The sequence below is a fragment of the Lepidochelys kempii genome, chromosome 9 (assembly GCF_965140265.1).
Source record: "Lepidochelys kempii isolate rLepKem1 chromosome 9, rLepKem1.hap2, whole genome shotgun sequence".
Taxonomy (NCBI): Eukaryota; Metazoa; Chordata; order Testudines; family Cheloniidae; genus Lepidochelys; species Lepidochelys kempii.
In genome coordinates this window covers 59155709-59178647 of record NC_133264.1, presented here as the reverse complement: position 1 = coordinate 59178647, position 22939 = coordinate 59155709, and the positions used below count along the sequence as shown (strand labels likewise).

General features: G+C 48.8%; 2 protein-coding genes across 6 annotated transcripts in view; one reads left to right on the top strand and one right to left on the bottom strand.

The window, feature by feature from the left end:
* The window catches only part of LOC140917533 (uncharacterized), a 204297-nt gene that overhangs the window by 95918 nt on the left and 85440 nt on the right, over nucleotides 1–22939 (top strand). The gene's annotated exons all lie outside the window — the stretch shown is intronic.
* Nucleotides 22054–22939, bottom strand: part of HDAC8 (histone deacetylase 8) — a 127262-nt gene continuing 126376 nt past the window's right edge. For 2 of the 5 annotated variants that reach the window (XM_073360601.1, XM_073360605.1), the window contains one exon: nucleotides 22513–22617. In XM_073360601.1, coding sequence (XP_073216702.1) covers nucleotides 22595–22617 — 23 coding nt within the window. In that variant the 3' untranslated portion in view covers nucleotides 22513–22594. Of the gene's footprint in view, nucleotides 22618–22939 lie in introns of all 5 variants that reach the window. The other 3 variants (XM_073360606.1, XM_073360602.1, XM_073360604.1) reach the window with 2 other exon arrangements.

Genomic DNA, 22939 nt, shown 5'->3' with positions numbered 1-22939 from the left:
ATTTGTTTTTTCTTAAAGTCCCAGCACTTGGAGTCATGTGAACATGCCAGAATCAAACCAGTTTGCCTTTTTTTGAAAGTAAGTTTCTAGCTCTAAGATCAGACACCAGAAGGCAAATGCAAAGAACCCAACATTGACTGTTTAACTTCTCATGATTTTAAAGCCAAATTCTGAGTTTGGTGGCCTGTCTCATGGGTTTTGAATGATTGGGGTTGGCAATGCTGAACTTGCTCCTTCATCTCTCCTCTTCTCCCCACATCCACTCTTTTTAGCAATTTTAAAGGTGACCTGCAAAGGATGTTTACAAGATTGGTAGTATGGCCCTTTTAAATCTCCATACAATGTATAAAGAAGGCTGGACATTTTTTTTTTTTTGGTTTGTTTTAATTTTTGCTTTCCTTGTTTGTTTTTTACTGTAGGGTGCCAGAGAGAGTGCAGAGTGACGCTGCTGTAGCACAAAATGGCAGCAGGGGCCGAGCTGCCCTCCCCCAGCCCCAGAAAAGAGATTCCCAGCACAGCTGCATTGCTTGGCTGCTTCATTGCTTGCTGGTGGCACTAGTGCAGCTCTATTCTAGTGCACGTTAACAGAGCATTTGCATGTCGGCCCCTGGGAAATGTACCTTGTGTTCAGCGGGTTACATAAAGAGCAAGCTGGACTTTCCATGGAAACCAGCTTTGAGCACAGTGTGAAGGGCATACTGGGCACAGCTCACTGCTTGCGTTAGTCTACTCTTATCCAGCTCCCTCCTCGGGAGTAAATCCCTCTTCCTACAACTGCTGGCAGGCAGCTCAAAGGTTAGAGAGCGGCCCTGCAGCGCTCTGAATCCAGATCCATGGATATTCCCCTCCGGGTTTTGCAGGAGCCTCCAGGAGATGGTTGGAAAGGGGCATCTGCTCAGTTTCTTGTGCAGAGGGTCTCCCAGATCAGTTGCTCAACAGCCCTTGAATGAGCGCAGTAGTAAGAGGCAGCAGAAAGGCCTGCCCTGACACACACACCCCTCCTTCTAGCCCAGCCCTCCGCCTCATCGGCCTGCCACACAATGGCAGTACAATGAGCATCAGAGAGGAGAAATCCTGCCCCTTAGTCAGCAGCAGGCCACAAAAGTGCTCCCCAGCCAGGGAAGGGTCCACCCCAATTTCTTTCTGTCCCGGGGGTGGGGGTGGTGGTGCACGAGCCTGCTGCACTTCTCTGAAACAACTGCCCCAGCGCTGTGGGCAATTCCGTGCACTAGACGGAAGCCCAGAGCTCCCCTGAAATTGTTTAGTGGGGGATGGGTGGTGGGGGCGTTAAACCTGCTTCAACAGATCTGCCATTGTGCAGTGACTCATGACAACGTGAATACCTGATGAAGCAACACAACTCCACACAGCTGCTATATTAACAGTGAAGCCCTTGAAAGCGCAGACCTGAGTTTCGCACCGAGTTACTCAAACAGCATATTCCTTCCAATACCATTCCCCTTGTCCAGCCCACTGCACTGAGGCTGGAGTCCACTGCGGCCACAGACCGTGGGCGGGGATACAAAGGCTCAGGCAGGCAGGGGAAGGCATGTGTGGGCCAGTGGGAGGTTTGCACAGAGAGAGCTGGGTGGACGTGACCTGTATGTTAGCTATCATTATTTCAGCAAAAAGAAAAGGAGTACTTGTGGCACCTTAGAGACTAACCAATTTATCTGAGCATGAGCTGCATCCGATGAAGTGAGCTGTAGCTCACGAAAGTTCATGCTCAAATAAATTGGTTAGTCTCTAAGGTGCCACAAGTCCTCCTTTTCTTTTTGCGAATACAGACTAACACGGCTGTTACTCTGAAACCTGTCATTATTTCAGCATTGCTCCACGGGAGCCTGCACTCCTTCAGGCCTATCGCTATGTCTGCCCTTTGTTTCTCTTCCTCCTGCATCCTCCTTTCTCTGTGCCTCTCCTTATTCCCTGTGTCGCTCCTCGTTTCCTCCTTCTCCAGTTCCTGACTCCTCATGGGCCTCATCCTCTTCCCCAGTCCACTGCTAGAATGAGCAATGAAATAGTTAATGCTGACATTTAAGGAGACATGGGGGGAGAGGGGGAGAAGGAAACATACCACTCTGAGTCATTGTTTCAGCCTGCCTGCAGACTCAGGCAGACATCCCTGCATCAGCTACACTCCGTTCACACTTGGAAGGTTTCTTTGTAACCACAAAGGCTAGAAGCAGCTGAGATTCTGACAATGCTACATAGGCCACATAACGACACTGGGAGCAGGTTCACCCACGGCTGTATGACTAGCTTTCCTGCTATACTGCTTTTCTTCTGTAAGGAGCCAAAAGCATGTATATCCAGGAATCACTTCACTCAACATTGAAGGGCTGTCACTTCTGTGATGGAACACTGTTTAACAGTGCACAGCAACACCACACAACAGTCCACAGCATGAGACAAATAATAGAAGCATTGCTGGGCAGGTTTAGTTCCCCTGCAGCTCTGTCTAAGGATATATCTACACTAGAGACTATATTGGTGTAGCTATGCCGATATAACCCTATAGTGTAGACGCAGCAGGAACACGAGCCCCTCCTCCCCCCAACAATGCTAGCTAGGCTGACAGGAAGCCCTCTGTTGTCAGCTTAGGTGAGTCTACGCTAGGGGTCATGGCAGCATACCTACGTTGGTTGGGGCAGGGGTCATAGCTATGTCTTGATATAACTTTTCAGTATAGATCAGCCCTCAGTCAGTAGGTGGCAGTGTAGAGCAGTTGTGACTTTACTGGACATGTACCTTGAGGAATGGTTTGTGTTATTTTAGTTGTGATCTAGCAGTTTCTTGTCCCTCGCTCTGTCTAACATTGCTGGGTTTTAGCTTTTTTACTCTGAAAGTTTGTACGATTCCAGCAGAAGTGAACAGGGGGAGTTTTTAAAAGCAATTTGAGGGTGAACAATGGGATGAGCAGAGAAGCAGGCCGGACCTCACAACTTTGGCAGGTCTGTCACACATTCCTACATCTGCGGTGAACTGTCACCTGTTGGTTGGTGCATATGGCTGTGTGTGTGATAGAAACATGCAGAGACTCCCCTGAAAGATACCCCAGAGCTCTCACTAACAAGCCAGGAGCCAGGAGTTCTCATCTCAGCTCTTCCACTGACCGCTGCACCCCACTGAGCAGAAAACCTGAATGGGAGCCATTAAGGCCCTGTCTACACTACAAAATTAAGTCGACTTCATGTAAGTCAACATCGAGCCTCCAATTTAAGTAAGTCGATCTTGCGTGGCCTCACTACACTCATTGTGTTGGCAGAGTGTATCCTCACTAGCAGGGCTTGCATCAACGCACGGAGCACTGCACTATTGGTACCTATCCCATGTAGCTAGTGGAATTTTGAGTTGGGTTTGCAACAAAACTTTGGCACGGGTGGTTATGGGAACATGACGTTAGCCTCCCATGATGCACTTACCTCCCTCCCTCCTTTCCTGGCAAATAACCAAGCCTTTTTTGCAAGTTTGGGTTATCAGAGCAGACGCCATAGCACAATAAGTATGGATCCAGCTCAGCTGTATACTGTTGTTGTGAGCCTTACACAGACCTCGTGCCTTATCCTGAAGAATTTACAGAGCTGATACAGGAGCTGCCGTGCGGAACAATGTGATGCCATGCAAGCAGCCATGCCAGAAGACATAAAGCAGAGCAATTCACAGTTGCTGGCAACGGTCACGCATCACCTTGACATGGTTGAACGCTATTTCTGGGCCCAGGAAACAAGCACTGACTGGTGGGACCACATTGTTATGCAGCTATGGGATGACAAGCAATAGCTGCAGAACTTTCAAATGTGTAAGGCCACTTTCCAGGAACTGCGTGAAGAGCTTTCCCCAGCCCTGAAGCTCAGCAATACTAAAATGAGAGCTGCTCTGACAGTGGAGAAGTGAGTGGCGATAGATCTGTGGAAGCTTGCAATGCCAGACTGCTACTGGTCAGTGGGGTATCAATTTTGAGTCAGTAAATCTACCATGGGATCGATCCAAGTTTGCGGGGCCATTAACAGACTTTTGCTAAGAAGGGTAGTGACTCTGGGCAACATGCAGGACATAGTGGATAGTTTTGCCGCAATGGGACTCCCTAACTGCGGTGGGGTAACAGACAGAACACATATCCCTATCTTGGCACCAGACCACCTTGCCAAAGAGTACATAAATCAAAAGGGTACTTCTCAATGGTGTTGTAAGCGCTGGTGGATCACAGGGCTGTTTCATCGACATCAAGGTGGGATGGTCGGGAAAGGTGCATGATGTGCGCATCTTTAGGAACACAGATCTGTTCAGAAAGCTGCAAGCAGGGACTTTCTTTCCAGATTGCAAAATAACCATTGGTTATGTTGAAATGCCAATCATGATCCTGGGAGACCCAGCCTACCCCTTGATCCCATGGCTCATGAAGCCATACACAGGCAGCCTTGACAGCAGTAAGGACCATTTCAACCATAGGCTGAGCAAGTGCAGAATAGAGGTGGAATGTGCCTTTGGATGTTTAAAAGGTCGCTAGCGTTGTTTGCTTACTAGGTTAGACCTCAGTGAAAGCAATATCCCCATTGTTATTGTTGCCTGCTGTGTGCTGCATAATATCTGTGAAACAAAGGGAGAAAAGTTTCCGCTGGGGTGAGGGATTGAGGTAGATTGCCTGGCAGCCAATTTTGAGCAGCCAGAAACCGGGGCAATAAGAAGAGCACATCGAGGGGCTCTGCATCTCTGTGACGCTTTGAAAGCCAGTTTCAGCAATAAGCCAGAGTAATGTGACACTTATCTGTTGTTCCTTACCAAACTGTCCCCTCCATTGCATTTTCTTCCCTGTAACCTCCACCCCCACCAACCACTGTGTGTTGAGTGAAGAAAGAGCCTTTTCTCCTCGGTCCATTAAGTTTTATTGTGCACTCAAACACACAGAGACAGCAAAGAAAAGTAAGATAACCTTGGGCAAAAGGTCTAATAACATTGTGGGGGGAGAGACAAGGACAGCTTGCTTACAGATTGTAACAAAGCAGCCTCTGGCAGGACAACTGAGAGTACCAATTCAGGACAAATTGCTTAGAGCAGGGCAGTCACAGCCCAAGACTGGGTGTCCTTTATTATTAAGTCACACCAAACCAGCCAAACAGAGAGGACTTCGGTTTTACCCCACTGGCTAACCAGAAATTATACAAGCAATTCCCTCAGATACTCCAGTTCCCTTGTATCACCACCAGCACCACTCCTTATGGGGATGAATGGTTATGAAAACAAATAACCCAGTAAAAGAAAAAAGGTTCTCCCGATCCCAAAGGACCAAGCCCCAGACCCAGGTCAATATACAAGTCAGATATTACCCACAAATCACACTGTTGCCAATCCTTTAGAATCTAAAATCTAAACGCTTATTCATAAAAGGAAAGAAATATAGATGAGAGCTAAAATTGGTCAAAGTAATCAATTACATTCAGCAATGGCAAAGTTCTTGGTTCAGGCTTGTAGCGGTGATGGAATAAACTGCAGGCTCAAATCAAGTCTCTGGAGTTCATCCACAGCTTGGATGGGTCATTCAGTTCTTTGTTCAGAGCTTCAGTGTAGCAAAGTTCCTCCAGAAGTAAGAAGCAGGATTGAAGACAAAATGGAGATGATGCAGCTGCCTTTTATAGTCCTTTTGCCATGTGGCTTGTGCTTCCTTTGTTCCAAACAAAAGCTGCCCAATACATTGCATGGAAAAACCTTAAAGTTCATTCCATAGGCATGTCCCTGCATGCCTTGCTGAGTCACAAGGTGTATCTGCCTTCTCTCAATGGGTCAGTTGTATAGCTGATGGTCCTTAATAGGCCATCAAGCAGGCGAGGCAGTGCTGATGCCCAATTGTCTGGGTTGTCACCCAGAAGCATAGCACAAGTTTGAAATACAGACAGCATAAAGCCAATACTTATAACTTTTAAATACAAAAATGATACATGCATACAGATAGCATCATCACAATCAGCAAATCATAACCTTTTCATAGACACATTACTTGACCTCCTTTGTACCAGATTTGGTGCCACTATATGACCTTGGTTGCAACAATGAGCTATACGGTCACAGTTCATATTAATAACATCACACAGATGCACTGCAATAACAATCAAAGGTGTGGGAATGAGCACCTTCTGGTCCTTGTACCCTCCCCTGGTATTGAGTGCAAGGGATACAAAACTTCCTCCTCTCCTCTCCCACCCCCCGTTGGGAGAGGAGGACATAGAACTGGACGATGATGGCACAGGTTCAGCATAGGCTGCCGGGAGACTCTAGCATCCAACTGTCTTTCTTGTACCTCAACCAGATGCCTCAACATGTCTGATTGCTCCTTCATAATTCGCAGCATCTCTTCCTGTGTGCCACACTCTTGTTCCCTGCATGCTCTCCCTCCTCTCTGTCCATGTGCAGGTTGTCGGACAGTGCAATCCTCCATGCTCTGAGCTCCTTCTTGTCACTCTCGGAGGTGCGCACTAACTCATTGAACATATCCTCCCGAGTCTTCTTTTTCCGCCTTCTAATCTGGGAAAGTCTCTGACCCAGTGTGGAGGATGTACTGACAGACAAGGTTTCAGCTGGAAGGAATGCAAAGCACAAGGGTAGCATTGACAGTACATACATTGTTTCTGGTGCAAGGTTAATTTTTTTTATTAAAAAAACACCCCTCAATACACTTCACTGCAAGCCACAACATAATCACAACAGCTGGCTATTGCAAGAATCGATTTTCTGCTCCAGCCATGGTGAGTAAGGCCACGAAGCATGGGCGGGAGGTCTTGTGCTGCAGCTTTTGTGAAGACATCCTCGAGATCACTGGTTGGAACTTGAGAAGGAACGGTTTGTCTTCCTTCCCCCCCCAAATAGTTTGTTTTTTACAAAATTGGCACCAGGTTGGGGGGGAAGGGAGAGAACAGGAAGCCATCACCCCTCCCCCTCTTTTTTTTCCAATGCTGCTTGCAACAGACGGTGATCCCTTCCAACCACAACCACGGCATGTTGGGAAAATGTGGTTGTGTGACCCAGATTTCACCAAACAGGAGGCAGATTACTTGTCAAATTGCTTGCGGTTTAAGGACGAGAATTGAAAACTTTTCCCATTTCCCCTAGGTGACCCTATGAGATATCACTCTCCAGAGGGCAACAGAGGTGGCAAGGGAGCAGATGCTGCAAGCGTCTGGGTACAGACTGATCCTTATGCTGAAATGCTATGTGCAGCAGAGTTAATTCTGGAGTGGCACGGGAAAGTGTCCTACCTTGGTGGACGAAATAAAGCAGCCCTTTCCAGAAACCTTCTGCAAAGGATTGCAGAGTACCTCTATGAAACTTCCTAGAGATCTCCATGGAGGATTCCCAGGCCATCCCCATGCACACAAATGGTCTTTTTGGACAGCACCCTCTGCGTAGCTGGAGTGACCACTGATACCCGTTGTTGTTCAGATTAAACATAAAAAATAATAGCATGTAATCCCTACAGTTTGATTGGGAATGTGTACTCACCAGAGGTGCCTTCCCCAGCATCATGCTCCGCCACCAACGGGTCCTGCGAAGGGACGGGCTCCAGGGCTAAAAATAGTTCTTGGCTGTCAGGGAGAATGGATCCTCTGCTTGCCTGCCTCACATTCTCCTCCTCCTCCTCTTCCTCATCAACAATGTCCTCCTTGTTGTTGCTTGAGGTCACCCAGGGCTCCTGGGAGGTATCCATGGAATGTTTTGGGGTAGGGGTGGGGTCACCGCATAGAATCGCATGCAGCGCCTCATAAAAGCAACATGTCTGTGGGGCAGAACCAGAGCAACCGTTCACCTCCCTTGTCTTCTGGTACGCTTGTCAAAGCTCCTTTATTTTCACGCGGCACTGCTGTGTGTTCCTGGTGTAACCCATCTCCCCCATGCCCCACACAATCTTGGCATAGATGTCAGTGTTTCTTCTGCTGGATCGGAGCTCTGCCTGCACTCTTCTGTCCACACATCAATAAGATCCACCACCTCCTGTGTACTCCATGCTGGAGCACGTTTGCGGTCTTGAGACACCATGATCAGCTGGGCTGGCGAGCTCTCCACGCTGATGAAATGGGAAATGGAAATTCAAAAGTTCCTGAGGCTTTAACAGGAGAGCGGCTGTTTCCTGTGTACCTGGCTGACGTGCACTGAAGTTCAAAGTGCTCTCCAGAGCGGTCACAGCAGACCACTGTGGGACACCTCCTGGAGACCAATTCATTCGAATTACACAACGCAATGTCTACACTATCCCCATGTCGACCCGGGGATGTCGACTCAAGCACTATGCCTCTCGCGGAGGTGGAGTACAGAAGTCGACTTTACAGGCCCCTTAGGTTGGCAGAAGGGATTCGGTAGTGTAGACACATATATTATTAGATTGACTTAACATGGCTTATGTCAACCTAAGTTTGTAGTGTAGACCAGGCTTGAGTCATCAGATGTGTAGCCATGTATTCAGATGTAAGAACATAAGAATGTCCATATTAGGCCAGACCAAAGGACTGTCTAGTCCAGTATCCTGTTTTCTGACAGTGCTCAATGCCAGGTGCCCCAGAAGGAATGAACAGAACAGATAGTCATCAAGTGATCCATCCCCTGTCGCCCATTCCCAGCTTCTGGCAAATAGAGGCTAGGGACACCATCCCTGCCCATGCTGGCTAATAGCTAGGGCCCTACCAAATTCATGGCCATGAAAAACACGTCACTGACCATGAAATCTGGTCTTTTGTGTGCTTCTATCCTATACTATACAGATTTCATGGGGGAGACCAGCAATTCTCAAATTGGGGGTCCTGATCCAAAATGGAGTTGCAGGGGGTGTCAAAAATTATTTTAGGGGAGTCGTGGTATTGCCACCCTTACTTTGGCACTGCCTTCAGAGCTGGGTGGCCAAAGAGCTGTGGCTGTTGGCCGAGCGCCCAGCTCTGAAGGTATTGCCCTGCCAGCAGCAGCGCAGAAATAAGGGCGGAAATACCATGCCAGGCCATCCTTACTTCTGCACTGCTGCTAGTGGCAGCTCTGCCTTCAGAGCTGGGCTCCCAGGCAGCAGCCGCTGCTCTCCAGCTGCCCAGCTCTGAAGGCAGTGCCGCCACCAGCAGCAGCGCAGAACTAAGGGTAGCAGTACTGCAACCCCCCGGACGATAACCTTGCGACCCCCCCCCCAACTCCTTTTTGGTTCAGGACCCCTACAATTACAACACCATGAAATTTCAGATTTAAATAGCTGAAATCATGAAATTTACGATTTAAAAAATACTATGATAGTGAAATTGACCAAAATGGATTGTGAATTTGGAAGGGCCCTACTAATAGCCATGGATGGACCTATCCTCCATGAATTTATCGAGTTCTTTTTTGAATCCTGTTATAGTCTTGGCCTTCACAACATCCTCTGGCAAGGAGTTCCACAGGTTGACTGTGCATTGTGTGAAGAAATACTTCTTTTTGTTTGTTTTAAACCTGCTGCCTATTAATTTAACTTGGTGACCCCTAGTTCTTGTGTTATGGGAAAGAGTAAATAACACTTCCTTATTTACTTTCTCCACACCAGTCATGGTTTTGTAGGCATCTACATTATCTCCCTTTAGTCATCTCTTTTCTAAGCTGAAAAGTCCCAATCTTATTAATTTCTCCTCAGACGGAAGCCGTTTCATACCCCTAATCATTTTTGTTGCCCTTTTCTGAACCTTGTCCAATTTCAAAATATCTTTTTTGAGATGGGGCGACCATATCTTCACGCAGTATTCAAGAGTCAATATGCAAAGTACTCCACTTTGGAAGGAACAATCAGTTGCACGCATACAAAATGGAAAATGACTGCTTAGGAAGGAGTACTGTGTAAAGGGATCTGGGGGTCATAGTGGACCACAAACTAAATATGAGTGAACAGTATAACAGTGTTGCAAAAAAAGCAAACACGATTCCGGGATGTATTAGCAGGAGTGCTGTAAATAAGACACAAGAAATAATTCTTCCACTCTATTCTGCCTCAACTGAAGTATTGTGTCCAATTCTGGGTGACACATTTCAGGAAAGATGTAGACAAATTGGAGAAAGTCCAGAGAAGAGCAACAAAGATGATTAAAAGTCTAGAAAACATGACCTATGAGGAAAGATTGAAAAAATTAGGTTTGTTTAGTTTGGAAAAGAGAAGACTGAAATGGGGACATGTCAAAGTTCCTCCCCGACTCTGAACTCTAGGGTACAGATGCGTGGACCCACATGAAAGACCCCCTAAGTTTATTTCTACGAGCTTAGGTTAAAACTTCCCCAAGGCACAAAGTCTTTGCCCTTGGATTAGGTAAAACGCTGCTACCACCAAGTGTTTTAGACAAAAAACAGGGAAAGGACCACTTGGAGTCCTATTCCCCCAAAATATTCCCCCAACCCCTACACCCAGGGGAGATAGTAACTGAGGCCACTTACTGGTACAGGGTGGGGCAGCTCTGGCCCCCAGAAGGGGCAGGGCCTCAGGTGGAAGGCGCAGGGCTGGGGGGGATCAGCATCCCCCATCCAGCCCTTCCAGTCCAGCTGGCCTGTGCCACCCAGGGCTCCCGTGTTGATTTAAAGGGCCCGGGGCTCCGGACACCGCTGCTGGCGTAGCGGCAGTGGCGTCCGGAGCCCCTGGCCCTTTTAAATCGCTGGCCCCAGGGCAGTTGCTCCCTTTGCCCTCCCGCCCGTCGGAGGCCGGGGGGGCCAAAAGGGGCAGGAACGTTAAAGTGCTGCAGGGTCCTTTGCCACGGCAGCACTTTAAGGATGGTCCTTTGCCGTGGCAGCACTTTAACATTGCTGCCCCTTCCCCCTGCTCCGTTGGTGGCCCTGCCAGTATGGACCCTACCAGCAGGACCGCCGACAGGGGAGGCAAAAGGGGCAGGGACATTAAAGTGATGCCGTGGCAACGCTTTAATGTGGGCTGGGTATGGGCCAGTGCGGGTTCTTACCGGTACGTAGTGCTGGCCCGTACCGGCTCACTTTCACCCCTGCCTACACCCCCTTTCCTGGGGAAGGCTTGATAATAATATCCTCACCAATTTGTACAGGTGAACTCAGACCCAAACCCTTGGATTTTAAGAACAGTGAAAAATCAAGCAGGTTCTTAAAAGAAGAATTTTATTTAAAGAAAAGGTAAAAAAATCACCTCTGTAAAATCAGGATGGTAAATACTTTACAGGGTAATCAGATTCAAAACACAGAGAATCCCTCTAGGCAAAACCTTAAGTTACAAAAAGACACAAAAACAGGAATATACATTCCATCCAGCACAGCAAATTTTACAAGCCATTAAACAAAGAAAACCTAATGCATTTTCTAGCTAGATTACTTACTAACTTTACAGGAGTTGGAGAACTTGCATCCTTGATCTGTTCCCGGCAAAGGGTATCACACAGACAGACAAAAGCAAGCCTTTCCTCCCCCAGATTTGAAAGTATCTTGTCACCTCATTTTGGGTCAGGGTGCCAGAGAGGTTACCTTAGCTTCTTAACCCTTTACAGGTGAAAGAGTTTTGCCTCTAGCCAGGAGGGATTTTATAGCACTGTATACAGAAAGGTGGTTACCCTTCCCTTTATATTTATGACAGGACATGATAACTGTTCTCGTAGAATATCAGGGTTGGAAGGGACCTGAGGAGGTCATCTAGTCCAACCCTCTGCTCAAAGCAGGACCAATCCCCAATTTTTGCCCCAGATATCTAAATGGCCCCCTCAAGGATTGAACTCACAACGCTGGGTTTAACAGGCCAAAGCTCAAACCACAGAGCTATCCCTCCCCCAAGTACATAAAAGGTTGTTAAAAGGAGGAAGGAGAAAAATTGTTCTTCTTAACCACTAAGGCTAGGACAAGAAGCCATAGGCTTAAATTGCAGCAAGGGAAGTGGACATTAGGAAAAACTTCCTAACTGTCGGGGTGGTTAAGCACTGAAATAAATTGCCTAGGGAGGTTGTGGAATCTCCATCATTGGAGATTTTAAAGAGCAGGTTAGACAAACACCTATCAGGGATGGTCTAGATAATACTTAATCCCACCATGAGTGCAGGGGACTGGACTAGATGACGTCTTGAGGTCCCTTCCAGTCCTATGATTCTATATTTTCTGTCTTATTATCTATCCCTTTCCTAATGATTCCCAAAATTCTGTTTGCTTTTTTGACTGCCACTGCACATTGAGTGGACGTTTTCAGAGAACTATCCACAAGGATGCCAAGATCTCTCTCTTGAATGGTAACAGTTAATTAGACCCCATCATTTTCTAGGTATAGTAGGGGTTATGTTTTCCAATGTGCATTACTTTGCATTTATCAACATTGAATTTAATCTGCCATTTTATTGCCCAGTCACTCTGTTTTGTGAGATCCCTTTGTAACTCTTCGCAGTCTGCTTTGGACTTATCTTGAGTTGTTTTGTATCATCTGCAAATTTTGCCACCTCACTGTTTACCCCTTTTTCCAGATCATTTATGAATATGTTGAATAGGACTGGTCCCAGTACAGACCCCTACGGGACACCACTATTTACCTCTCTCCATTCTGAAAACTGACCATTTATTCCTACCCTTTGTTTCCTATCTTTTAACCAGTTACTGATCCATGAGAGGACCTTCTGTCTTACCCCATGACTGCTTACTTTGCTTAAGAGCCTTTGGTGAGGGACCTTGTCAAAGGCTTTCTGAAAATCTAAGTACACTATATCCACTGGATCCCCCTTGTCCACATGCTTGTTGATCCCCACAAAGAATTCTAGTAGATTGGTGAGGCATGATTTCCCTTTACAGAAATCATTTGTTGACTCTTCCCCAACAAATTATGTTCATCTAGGTGTTTGACAATTCTGTTATTTACGATAGTTTTAACCAATTTGCCCATTACTGAAGTCAGGTTTACTGGCCTGCAATTGCCGGGATAATCTCTGGATCCCTTTTTAAAAATTGGCATCACATTAGCTATCCTCCAGTCATTTGGTAGAGAAGCTGATTTAAATGATAGGCTACAAATCAGAGTTAGTAGTTCTGCAATTTCACATTTGAGTTCCTTCAGAACTCTTGGGTGAATACCATCTGGTCCTGGTGACTTATTACTGTTTAGTTTATCAATTTGTTCCAAAACCTCCTCTAATGACACCTCAATCTGGTACAGTTCCTCAGATCTGTCACCTAAAAAGAATGGCTTAGGTTTGGGAATCTCACTCACATCCACATCTTCGAAGACCAATGAAAAGAAATCATTTAGTTTCTCTGCAATGGCCTTATTGTCCTTGAGCACTCCCTTAGCATCTCCATCACCCAGGGGCCCGACTGGTTTTTTAGCAGGCTTCCTGCTTCTGATATACTTAAAAATTTTTTTGCTATTATTTTTTGAGTCTTTGGCTAGCTGTTCTTCAAATTTTTTTATGGCCTTCCTAAGTATATTTTTATACTTCATTTGCCAGAGTTTTGCTCCTTTCTATTTTCCTCCCTAGGATTTAACTTCCAATTTTTAAAGGCTGTCTTTTTGCCTCTCATTGCTTCTTTTACTTCGTTGTTTAGCCTTGGTGGCACTTTTTTGGTTCTCTTACTGTGTTTTTAAATTTGGGGTATACATTTAAATTGAGCTGCAGGGTGTGAGCACTGGGGAGGTCTAGGACTGCAGCTGTAAGCCGTGTCAGAGTGAGCTCCACCCTGACATCTGGTGGTGAGGTGTGGCAAGTTGTGGAAAAGAACTTCAGGGGCCAATCTCATTTGCATAGGCACACCCACCCCGCCTAGAATGAGGCCATAGCTGCCCAAATGGTCACTTTGGCTGCTGTGGGATCCCCAGTGTCTCTGTTATTGGGGCAGGAAGAATAAATTGTTATTACCCTGATTATGGGAACTGTGCTTGGAACTGTACTTGGCCTTTTGTTATGACGGAGGGACTCACCATCAACTAAGTAGCACTCGCTAGGCAAGGGTCATGGGTTCCAAAACTCTGTGAATTGAGAGAGGTTGGGGACAAGTATTAATACTTGGTGCCTTAGGCCCCTTGGTGAGGACCTTACATGCTAATTGCACTTCCTCCTTTCTCCACTGTGGAATATCAGAGCTAATTTTGATTTCATTAGGAGTCTAGTTACAGGCTGCTGAGCTCACTTTGGGCTAATGGTGTACCAGCACTGAGGCTCCCCCACTACAAGCTGAATTCACCAAAGAGCTGAACTGACTAAGAGCTGAAATCACTGAGTGTTGTGTTAAGTAGTGGGGGAGCCTGAAGATAGATTGTGGAGAAGTTTGTGGGATGGCTGGAGTGCCTTGTGGACAGGCTGGTGGAGCAGTTCAGGGGACGGCAGGAGCTGCTGGTGGGACACAGAGCTGAGCAAAGCAGTTTGTGGGGTGGCTGGCGGAGCGGAGTGGAGCGAAGCAAAGGCCTATGGAGCTGTGGGGCAGTCAGCTTCAGATCATGTAAGTTGCCTTTTACCCCCGCCCCCATCTCCACCCAGGTTGGGAGGTAAAGCTCTGCAGATAAACTTTTGAACTCTGGAGCTGCCCTGACCAGGGACAGAGACTTTTGGGGCATTGGGTGATTTGGGGTTGCTGGGCTCAAGAACCAAAGGGAAATGTCACGCCCCAATTTGCTTGGGGTGGGTTTTTTGCTCATGGGTTGTGTTATGAATCCTGTTGGTGGTGTTTCCCCAACATAATGCCACATTGTTTCTCTCTGTTATTAAAAGGCTTTTTGCTACACTCAGACTAGGTGCTTGCGAGAGGGGAAGTATTGCCTCTGGGAGGCGCCCAGCGGGGGTGGTATATATGTGTCCCAGGTCACTGGGTGGGGGCTCAAGCTGGTTTGCATTGTGTTATTGATACTGAGATACTGAGACCCTAGATACTGAACCTGGCCCTTGTTGCTGCCAACTCTGACGGGCAGAAGGGTTACACAGCCTTAGGAATTGGAGCACAGCACATTCTAGGTACTGACTCAGCCTGTTGCCAGGGCAGAAGGAACTCTTACGACTCTAGGTCCTGTCAGAATATAAGTATGGCCATACTGGGTCAGACCAAAGGTCCATCAGGGAATTAGGCATTAAGTGGTTTGATGAGGCTAGGGAGCTGGAGATGTTGGAACCGCATATAGGCCAGCCAGGGGATTGCAGACATCTGCACAAGCCGCACTGTCACTGGGAGTTTGGCCTTTCAGCTCTTCCCCCCCAGCTGAAGTTCTGATTGAAGGAACAAGCTGCAGCTGCAGGGGAAACTGGGGAAGCACACTGCAACTGCCCAGGTTGGATAATCTCAGTTTCACATGCAGCATTTGGTGCCAGTGATCTCTGCTGTGCAATGAAAGCAGCAGCTTATGGCTTGTCCCTCCTGAGAGGGAACAGCTCAGTGCTGGGGTGGGTCCAAAATTGTGGGCTGCTCAAGGTGTCCCTTCTCCTGTAATTGGAGCATGCCTTTCCTAAGGCTCAGGGGACTACTTGTGCTCACTGTGTCTCTGAGGCTGGCAGCACCCCACAGATCCTCCCCAGCTGCTGAGCAAGTGCCCGGACAATGCCCACGTCCAGCAGCTGCAGAGGGGCATGTGCAGAGCAGGAGGGGAGGTGCTCAGAGCGCTCAGTTCTATGACTGTAGTGCATCTGGTGAAGATGCTCCATGCTGACAGGAGACAGTTCCCCTGTTGTTGCCATAACAACTCCCCCCCTGCAAGAGACAGTAGCTGTCAGCAGGAGAAAATCCTGCCACCATATCACTGTCCACACCATGTAACTTACATCACGGGGGGGGGGGAGCTTATTGTCCATAGGCCACAGAACTTCCCTTAAACAATTCCTGCAGCAGAAAAACAGCCCATCTGGATTTGAAGTGGTCAGTGATGGAGAAGCCACCACAACCTCTGGTAAATTGTTCCAATGCCTAATTGCTCCATTGTTAAAATGTGCACCTTCCTGCCAGTCTGAACAGTGGCTCATTGTCTTGCCATTTCACACTGGAGAGAACGTCACCCTCTACTGTAAGTAGGGACTTCACTAGACCAGCTCCTACTGCAACTGTAAGCTGTAGGAACTAACCCTGTCAGTAATAACTCTGCTCTGCCATGGCCTCTCCCAGGTCAGGCCCCGAAGGGCGTTGCTAGTGCTAAGAAGTGCATTACTAGTAACACGTGGGCTGTGCAGAACTCTTTGCTGGTCTCAGAGTGTTTTGCAAAGGTGAATTGGTGCCACCATCGCACTCTCAAGAGGGAAACTGAGCCCCACTTGCCCAAGGTCACAGGGGACGCTCATGAGAGAGCCTGGAAGAGAACCCAGGCCTTGAGCCCTAACTGTGCCATAGACAGGAGGCCACAATTTGTTTTACAGAAGCATCCTTGGGAGTAGGCCGTGAATCCAAAGCCCAAGTAATGCTCACTGGCGTGGTGCCCATGTCCCCAAAACCAGCGCTCCATGTGGATTGAAAAACTGGGCGGGGTCACACACCAATGGGCTCTTTTCCCTTTGCCCCTCATTTTGGATCCCCCTGGGCCCCATGTCCACTGCTCACTGGGGAGGGCAGGTATGTGCAGCCCCACTGCTAGGCCTAGTGGGCAACTGCCTGTCAATCTTTCATTCCAACTGATCAGCAGAATATGGGCAGCCGTGTGTGTGTGTGTGTGTGAATCTGGGCATAAGTGTTTAACTAAAGACCAAAGGGAACAATCTCCCTGCGAGGAAGGAAAGAGGGGAAGGAGCGTGCTCTCTAGCACCCGGGGCTCAATGTCCTGTTCAGGGCAGAAGGGGCAGGGGGCGTTTACTGGGCAGACTAGAACATGGGAACTGAATCCAGCTGAAGTAACTCCATGTTGGATTTCCTGTTGTTTGTATCCAAAGGGAAAAACAGCACAGATAAAAACAAAGCCCGGCCGCACTGGGAATCCCATCACCCTGCTATTTATTCCTTCACAATCTAATTAAAGCAGCAGGAAATTAGCTTTCCTGGAGCAACTGCAGGAGGATGCAACTGACTCTGCGTGAGTGGCTTTTTCAAAAGAAATGGCAAGAAGGGCCAGGGCGCATGTGGGGAGGGGGTGGGGGATCAGGTCCCCAGGAACATGCTGTCTCTACTGGCTCGATTTAAAACTAGGCGTAGGGTGGGAATTTCCCCAACGCTGCCCACAAGGAAGCCCCATCCCCTGCTGCCACTAAGGTACAAGACAGAGCAGGCCAAAGCCTATAGTTAGCCTATAGTTACCAAATTCACGGTCCATTTTGGTCAATTTCATGGTCATAGGATTTTAAAAATTATAAATTTCATGATTTCAGCTATTTAAATCTGAAATTTCACAGTGTTGTAACTGTAGGGGTCCTGACCCAAACAGGAGTTGGTGGAGGGGGTCACAAGGTTATTGTAGAGGCGGGGGTTGTGGTACTGCCACCCTTACTTCAGCGCTGCTGATGGCGGCGGCGCTGCCTTCAGAGCTGGGCAGCTGGAGAGCGGCAGCTGCTGGCCGGGAGCCCAGCTCTGAAGGCAGAGCCACGCCAGGAGCAGCGCAGAAGTAAGGATCACATGCTATTGTATTGCCACCCTTACTTCTGTGCTGCTGCCTGCAGAGCTGGGCCCTCAGTTAGCAGCCACCCCTCTCCAGCTACCAGCTGAAGACAATGCAGAAGTAAGGGTGGCAATGCCACAACCCCCCTAAGATAGCCTCGCAGCCCCCCTGCAACTCTTTTTTGGGTCAGGACCCCTAGTCTGAGAAATGCTGGGTGAGATCTGTATGGTATATGGCAGGGGTCTCAAACTGGGGGTTGGGACCCCTCAGGGGATCACGAGGTTATTACATGGGGGGGGGTGTCGCAAGCTGTCAGCCTCCACCCGAAACCCCACTTTGCCTCCAGAATTTATAATGGTGTTAAACATGTAAAAAAGTGTTTTTAATTTATAAGGGGGGTCACACACAGAGGCTTGCTATGTGAAAGGAGTCACCAATACTAAAGTTTGAAAACCACTGGTATACGGTAAAGGCACACAAAAGACCAGATTTCATGGGGGGACACCAGATTTCATGATCTGTGATGCGTTTTTCATGGCCATGAATTTGGTAGGGCCCTAACTATAGGGTCAAGTGCTTCTTGGGATAGGCACAGCCAGGGTCTGCTGCAGCCTGGTAGTGGGGGGCACAGTGAACGGGGAAGGTCTCTCTCCCCTTGCTTAGCTTCTGGCAGGTTCCAGGTGGTCCTACAGCAGCAGTGTCACTGGCATGGAGCGACCCCACTGGTAAGTCAGGCCAGCCACAGAGGAGGCTCATGCTGCAACCCCATTATATCAGCTGACGGCAGGGGGGACCCAGCACCCCTGAGAATCAGGCCCCACTGCTACGGGGAGGCTGTGTTCGAACAGCGGGCCCCAAGCATGGCCAGTGAGGCAGCTGGCACTAAATGCTACCCCTGCTGTTGGAGAGACAAGGTGGGGATAGCTTTTATGGGACCAATTTCTGCTGGGGGAAGAGAGACGCTTTCCAGCTGCTCGGAGCTCGTCAGCATAAGCTGAAACTCAAAGATATGCCCTCCCCCACCTTGTCTCTCTAATGTCCTGGGACTGACACAGCTACACCACTGCAAACCCCTGGTATTGGCAGAGAGGCTGAGAAGTGGGTTCCCCTCTTGACCCTACAGATGGTCCCACAGCTTAGCGGGAACATGAAGCTGGAGCCCGGTAACCTGCAATGGAGGTGCAACAGGGATTCATAGATTTTAAGGCCAAACGGGACCATTCTGGGGAGGGGTGGAGGAAGTGTCCTTCAGGGGTGAAGGAGCGATGCAGGCCCTGCTTACCCTGCAGCTAGCCCTGCCTCCACATCAGCTGTAGTGAAAGGGGAGTGCACTGCACAGGATGCAGGGATTGCTGCACCCGGTGCTATGGACCGAGGATGCTGGGCAGCACCTTTTGCCAGCCCAATCCCCCTTGAAAAACACACCACCAAGCGGTCTGTCCCTGAGGTGCCTTGCCAGGCTGCATTGACCAAGCCGAGCCATTTAATGCTGCCAGCTGGCTTCCCCCAGCTCTGTTGCTGCAACGCAAAGACACTGCAAAAAAGCAACCACTGATGGGCTCCCGGTACCCAGGCTCTTGCCCCTATGTCTTTATGCCCTTCATACTGTATGTGAATGAATGCACATGCATGTACACCCCAAACCAAACCCATGTACAAGCCAAAACCACCGGACAGACATACAGGGGGACAGATGCACTGACTAGATAACCATCATTAAAAGCAGCTGCAGTGGCAGGGTTGCCTGTTTCTATATGTTTAAGGGAGCGCCTAGAGTAGAGATGGAGACTTCCAGTGGGAGAAGGCAGGCATGGGCGGGGGCTTTCTCCAGGGTCATTGGTCTAGACCAGCTGGAGCTAGCATTTCACAGGTCAGTAACCACATAGTCTTGTTTTGCATCTAGATATTGAAGTTTGCTTCCATCTACCCCTTGGAACAGATGTGGGGACTGCAGGATAGGCAGGGCTCTGCCATGCATGGCCCTGTCTTCCTGCCTCCAATACCAGACCCAGAATCCTCGCAGCTTGGCTCCATCTCTTTGGCGCAGGTAATGTGCAAACAGCACATGTGCCTCGCTCTAATCACCCCCGGGAAGGCTCATGGGTACAGCATATCTCTCTGTGCCAGGCAGAAAATGGGTTCAGCCAACGGTAACACTAATGCTGGCAAGTGCTTTGCACAGGTCTTTAGAGGACATTAGCAAGGCTGCTTTAGGCTTCAGAGCAGTTGCATCTTGCGAGCTGCCCCACCTGAGAACTCAGAGCCAGGCCCAAACCCCAGCTCCCAGGGCTGCAGCTCATGGCCATTTCAAACAGGGTTAAAAAGTTAACCCTTTCTTTCCAGTCGCTCTCCTCACACACACTGCTATCTTTGAATGTAACCCCAGGATCTGCTCCCTCCCAGCCTAGCTTCCCTGCCCTGATGTCATGACCACAGCTTTGACTCCTCACACTGATTTCCACAGCAGCACAGTGACTGACATCAAGCAACTTGGTATTATAACTTTAGATTTCGGGTGGGGGGAAAAGGGGGGAGAAGGGAAGGGTACATGGGGAAAGCCTTCTCTGTCACACTTCTATTCAAGGAGAGCAAAGGAACCAGCAGAGACAATCAATCCCTTTCCCCCGCTCCAGGCTGCCTTTCCCCATGTTTGCTCCATGCTAATTATAACCTTACAGATTCCAGGGTTGGTTGGGGTTTCTTTTTTTAGGGGGGGAGGGGGAGGAGGAGTTTCTAAACCAATAGACAACCCACTAATGACAACTCAACAGGACAAAGTTGACTGCTTGGACCACCCTGCTGCAGCCCAGGGGCAGGAGGCACTAACAGCTTTATACACAGTGCAAAAACCACTCTCCAGCTGGGCTGGGATTTGTTTTTAAAGGGACACAACTAATTTTAAACATTGTTTCTCTCTGTTCTGTTCCCAATAATCCCACAGAATCCCCCTGGGGGTACGTGTTTTCCAGCTGAATTTCTGTCTTTCCAGTTTCACAATTTCTTTTCCATCTGCCTATTCCTAGGGCAAAGGAGCGAGGTTGATGGGGGGTCCTGCTATGACTTGTTCATCTGCCCCAGGAGAGAGACCTCTGTGCGTTTTCCTTGAGGGCTGGAGTGTGTGAAGGGCACTGCTCAGAGCTGCGTGGGGGGAAGGTGGGCGGAGGGGAGGTGGACAGCGCAGGATCTCAGTCTTCATAAAACAGGAAGCACATTTTAAGTGAAGTTTAGTTATATTTGCATCACTGCTGACACTCTCCCTTCCCCACCTTCATCACCTTCCTCAAAAAATAACCTCCCACCTGGGAGACTTTTACAGGGAAATGCCCCACCTGCAACTCATTCACTCCCAGGCTGCCAAGCAACCACTGCACAGTCCAGCACAAAGTGCTGGGGCTCCTAGGGCCGGGGTTCTAGATACTAGTATCGGTGAGCCGCATGGCCAGTCACATCTGTTTGTATTGTATTTTGTCAGCAAATGTTCCTTCTGGCACTGGGCCCAATTCATACATTTTCAGATCTGGAGTCAAACCCTCCTGCATTTCGGGGTGGCTGGAGCTGGCGTCGCTGGCTGGCACTCTGCTGTGGCTCCTGCATTCAGCACAGCTGGGGCACCTAGTCTAGATACCATCACACTTCATATGCTGCTGGAATCGCCTGGAAGAGCAGAGCCCATCTTCAGAAAGGCCACTCTAGCAGTGCCAGTTGATTGGCAAACAGGCCCTATGGTGAACGCAAGGTACTTTCTGTGGCGTGGCAGATGTTTATCAGCTGGATCCACTGCTCTAGCTTCTGGTGGTGATTATACAGTAACTGCCTGTTCAGGGAATGTGTCCCAGCTATCAGCAACAGAAACAAATGGCCTCCTGGGGCTTGCTGACAGCTTAGCTTGTATCTTGGCCCCCAGCCAGGGTCTGAGTGCAAGCTGCCTATTGGTTTCCTGGCTGCAGGACGTTTAGGCTGTGGTGACAAGGCACTAGCTATTAACAGAGCATCAAGGAGGGCCACTTTGGCAGCTCATCAGGAGCCAGAGGGCTGCACTGCCATCACTATGGGTCAAAACCACACCTACTGCCAAAAGCACTGGGTCCTCAGCCTGCACTTAGCCGTACCCCTATTAGTTCAAGTGCTCCTAGAGGAGGTGGCTCCTGGCAGGTGAAGCCAACCTCTGGAGGCCAAACCCCTGGAACAAAGGGTTAACTGTAGAGTCTGGCTCCCCCAACAGAGAGCAGAAGTCTGGATAACGAGCTCCAGTCAGCCACTTTTCTCCTCCGGCAACTACAGCCCAATCAAGTCCTTTCCCCAGCGACAGACAGCAGACGCTGGGCCCAGTTCCACACAGGGGTAGCATGGGTTACTGAGAGCCAGCAGTGCCCCGGTTAGGCTGCCTGTTATCCGTATTATGGCAGTGGTGGGAGCCCCAGTCATGGACCAGGACCCCACTCTGCTAGGTGCTGAACAAACCCTGCCGCATAGAGCTTACAATGTAAGTACAGGACAACAGATGGCTACAGACCAAGGGGGAGTTCAAGGGAACAGGGAGCCGATACTGCGCAGGGTGATAGGCAGCTTGCAAAGAAACGGGACACAGCAGAAATATTTCAACTTTTTTATTTGTTTAAAAACATGTTTGTGGCTCCCTCCCCAGATAAGGCTGCAGCCAGGATTACAGGACCCGTGTCTATCGATCAATCCGCCCCCTCTGGAGTTCATGTCACAGCGTCTACACCTACAGCCTGTGGTCCCACCAGGAGGGTGGCCCAGTACAAGTGGCACAGGCACCAGGCCATGAAGAGTCTGTGGCTCAGAGCCACACCTCCCTTAAAAAAGATAATTAGAAAAACCATCTGCAAGAATAAAAGCAGTTTTGTAGAAAAATAAGCTGGAATCTGTGGGAACAAGGGGCTGGAAGTTGGGAGCTCCCCCACTCCCCAGCACTGGGGCCACTGTGTGCTCACAGCCACCGGAGAGCCACAGCCACTCACTGCTGCTTGGAAACTTTAAAAAAAAAAAAAAAAAGTAATTTCTTCCAAATTTCCCCTGCAGCCACAAATTCCGCAAGCTGCTCACATAAACACACTGTCTTCGGCACAGGAAACGCTCTGCTGTTGTGGAAACATGAGCTTTCCTTTTCAGCTAAACCACATGCTTCAGATTCCCTGTAAACAAAGGGAGAGAGAAAACAACATTTACACTGAGACTAGCTTCAGTCTCACAAGGAGGCAGACCAAGGTATTTTTTTTGGTTGCATACAGGGCTGTTTGCTTTGTTTTCAACGCTGCTGTACTCTGATTGGGGGTTGTTCCTCTCCTTCAAAACCCCAGGAAGAAGGGATTTTTGAAAAGTGTGTTGGAAAAGCACTGATGCGAAATCCAGCAGGGCTGACCTCTGGGAGATTAGAGCACTGCTTATGACTTGTCCCTCCCCTGTCACTGGCAGAGCTGACAAATCAGTAAGTGATACAGACACACTAGCCCTCAA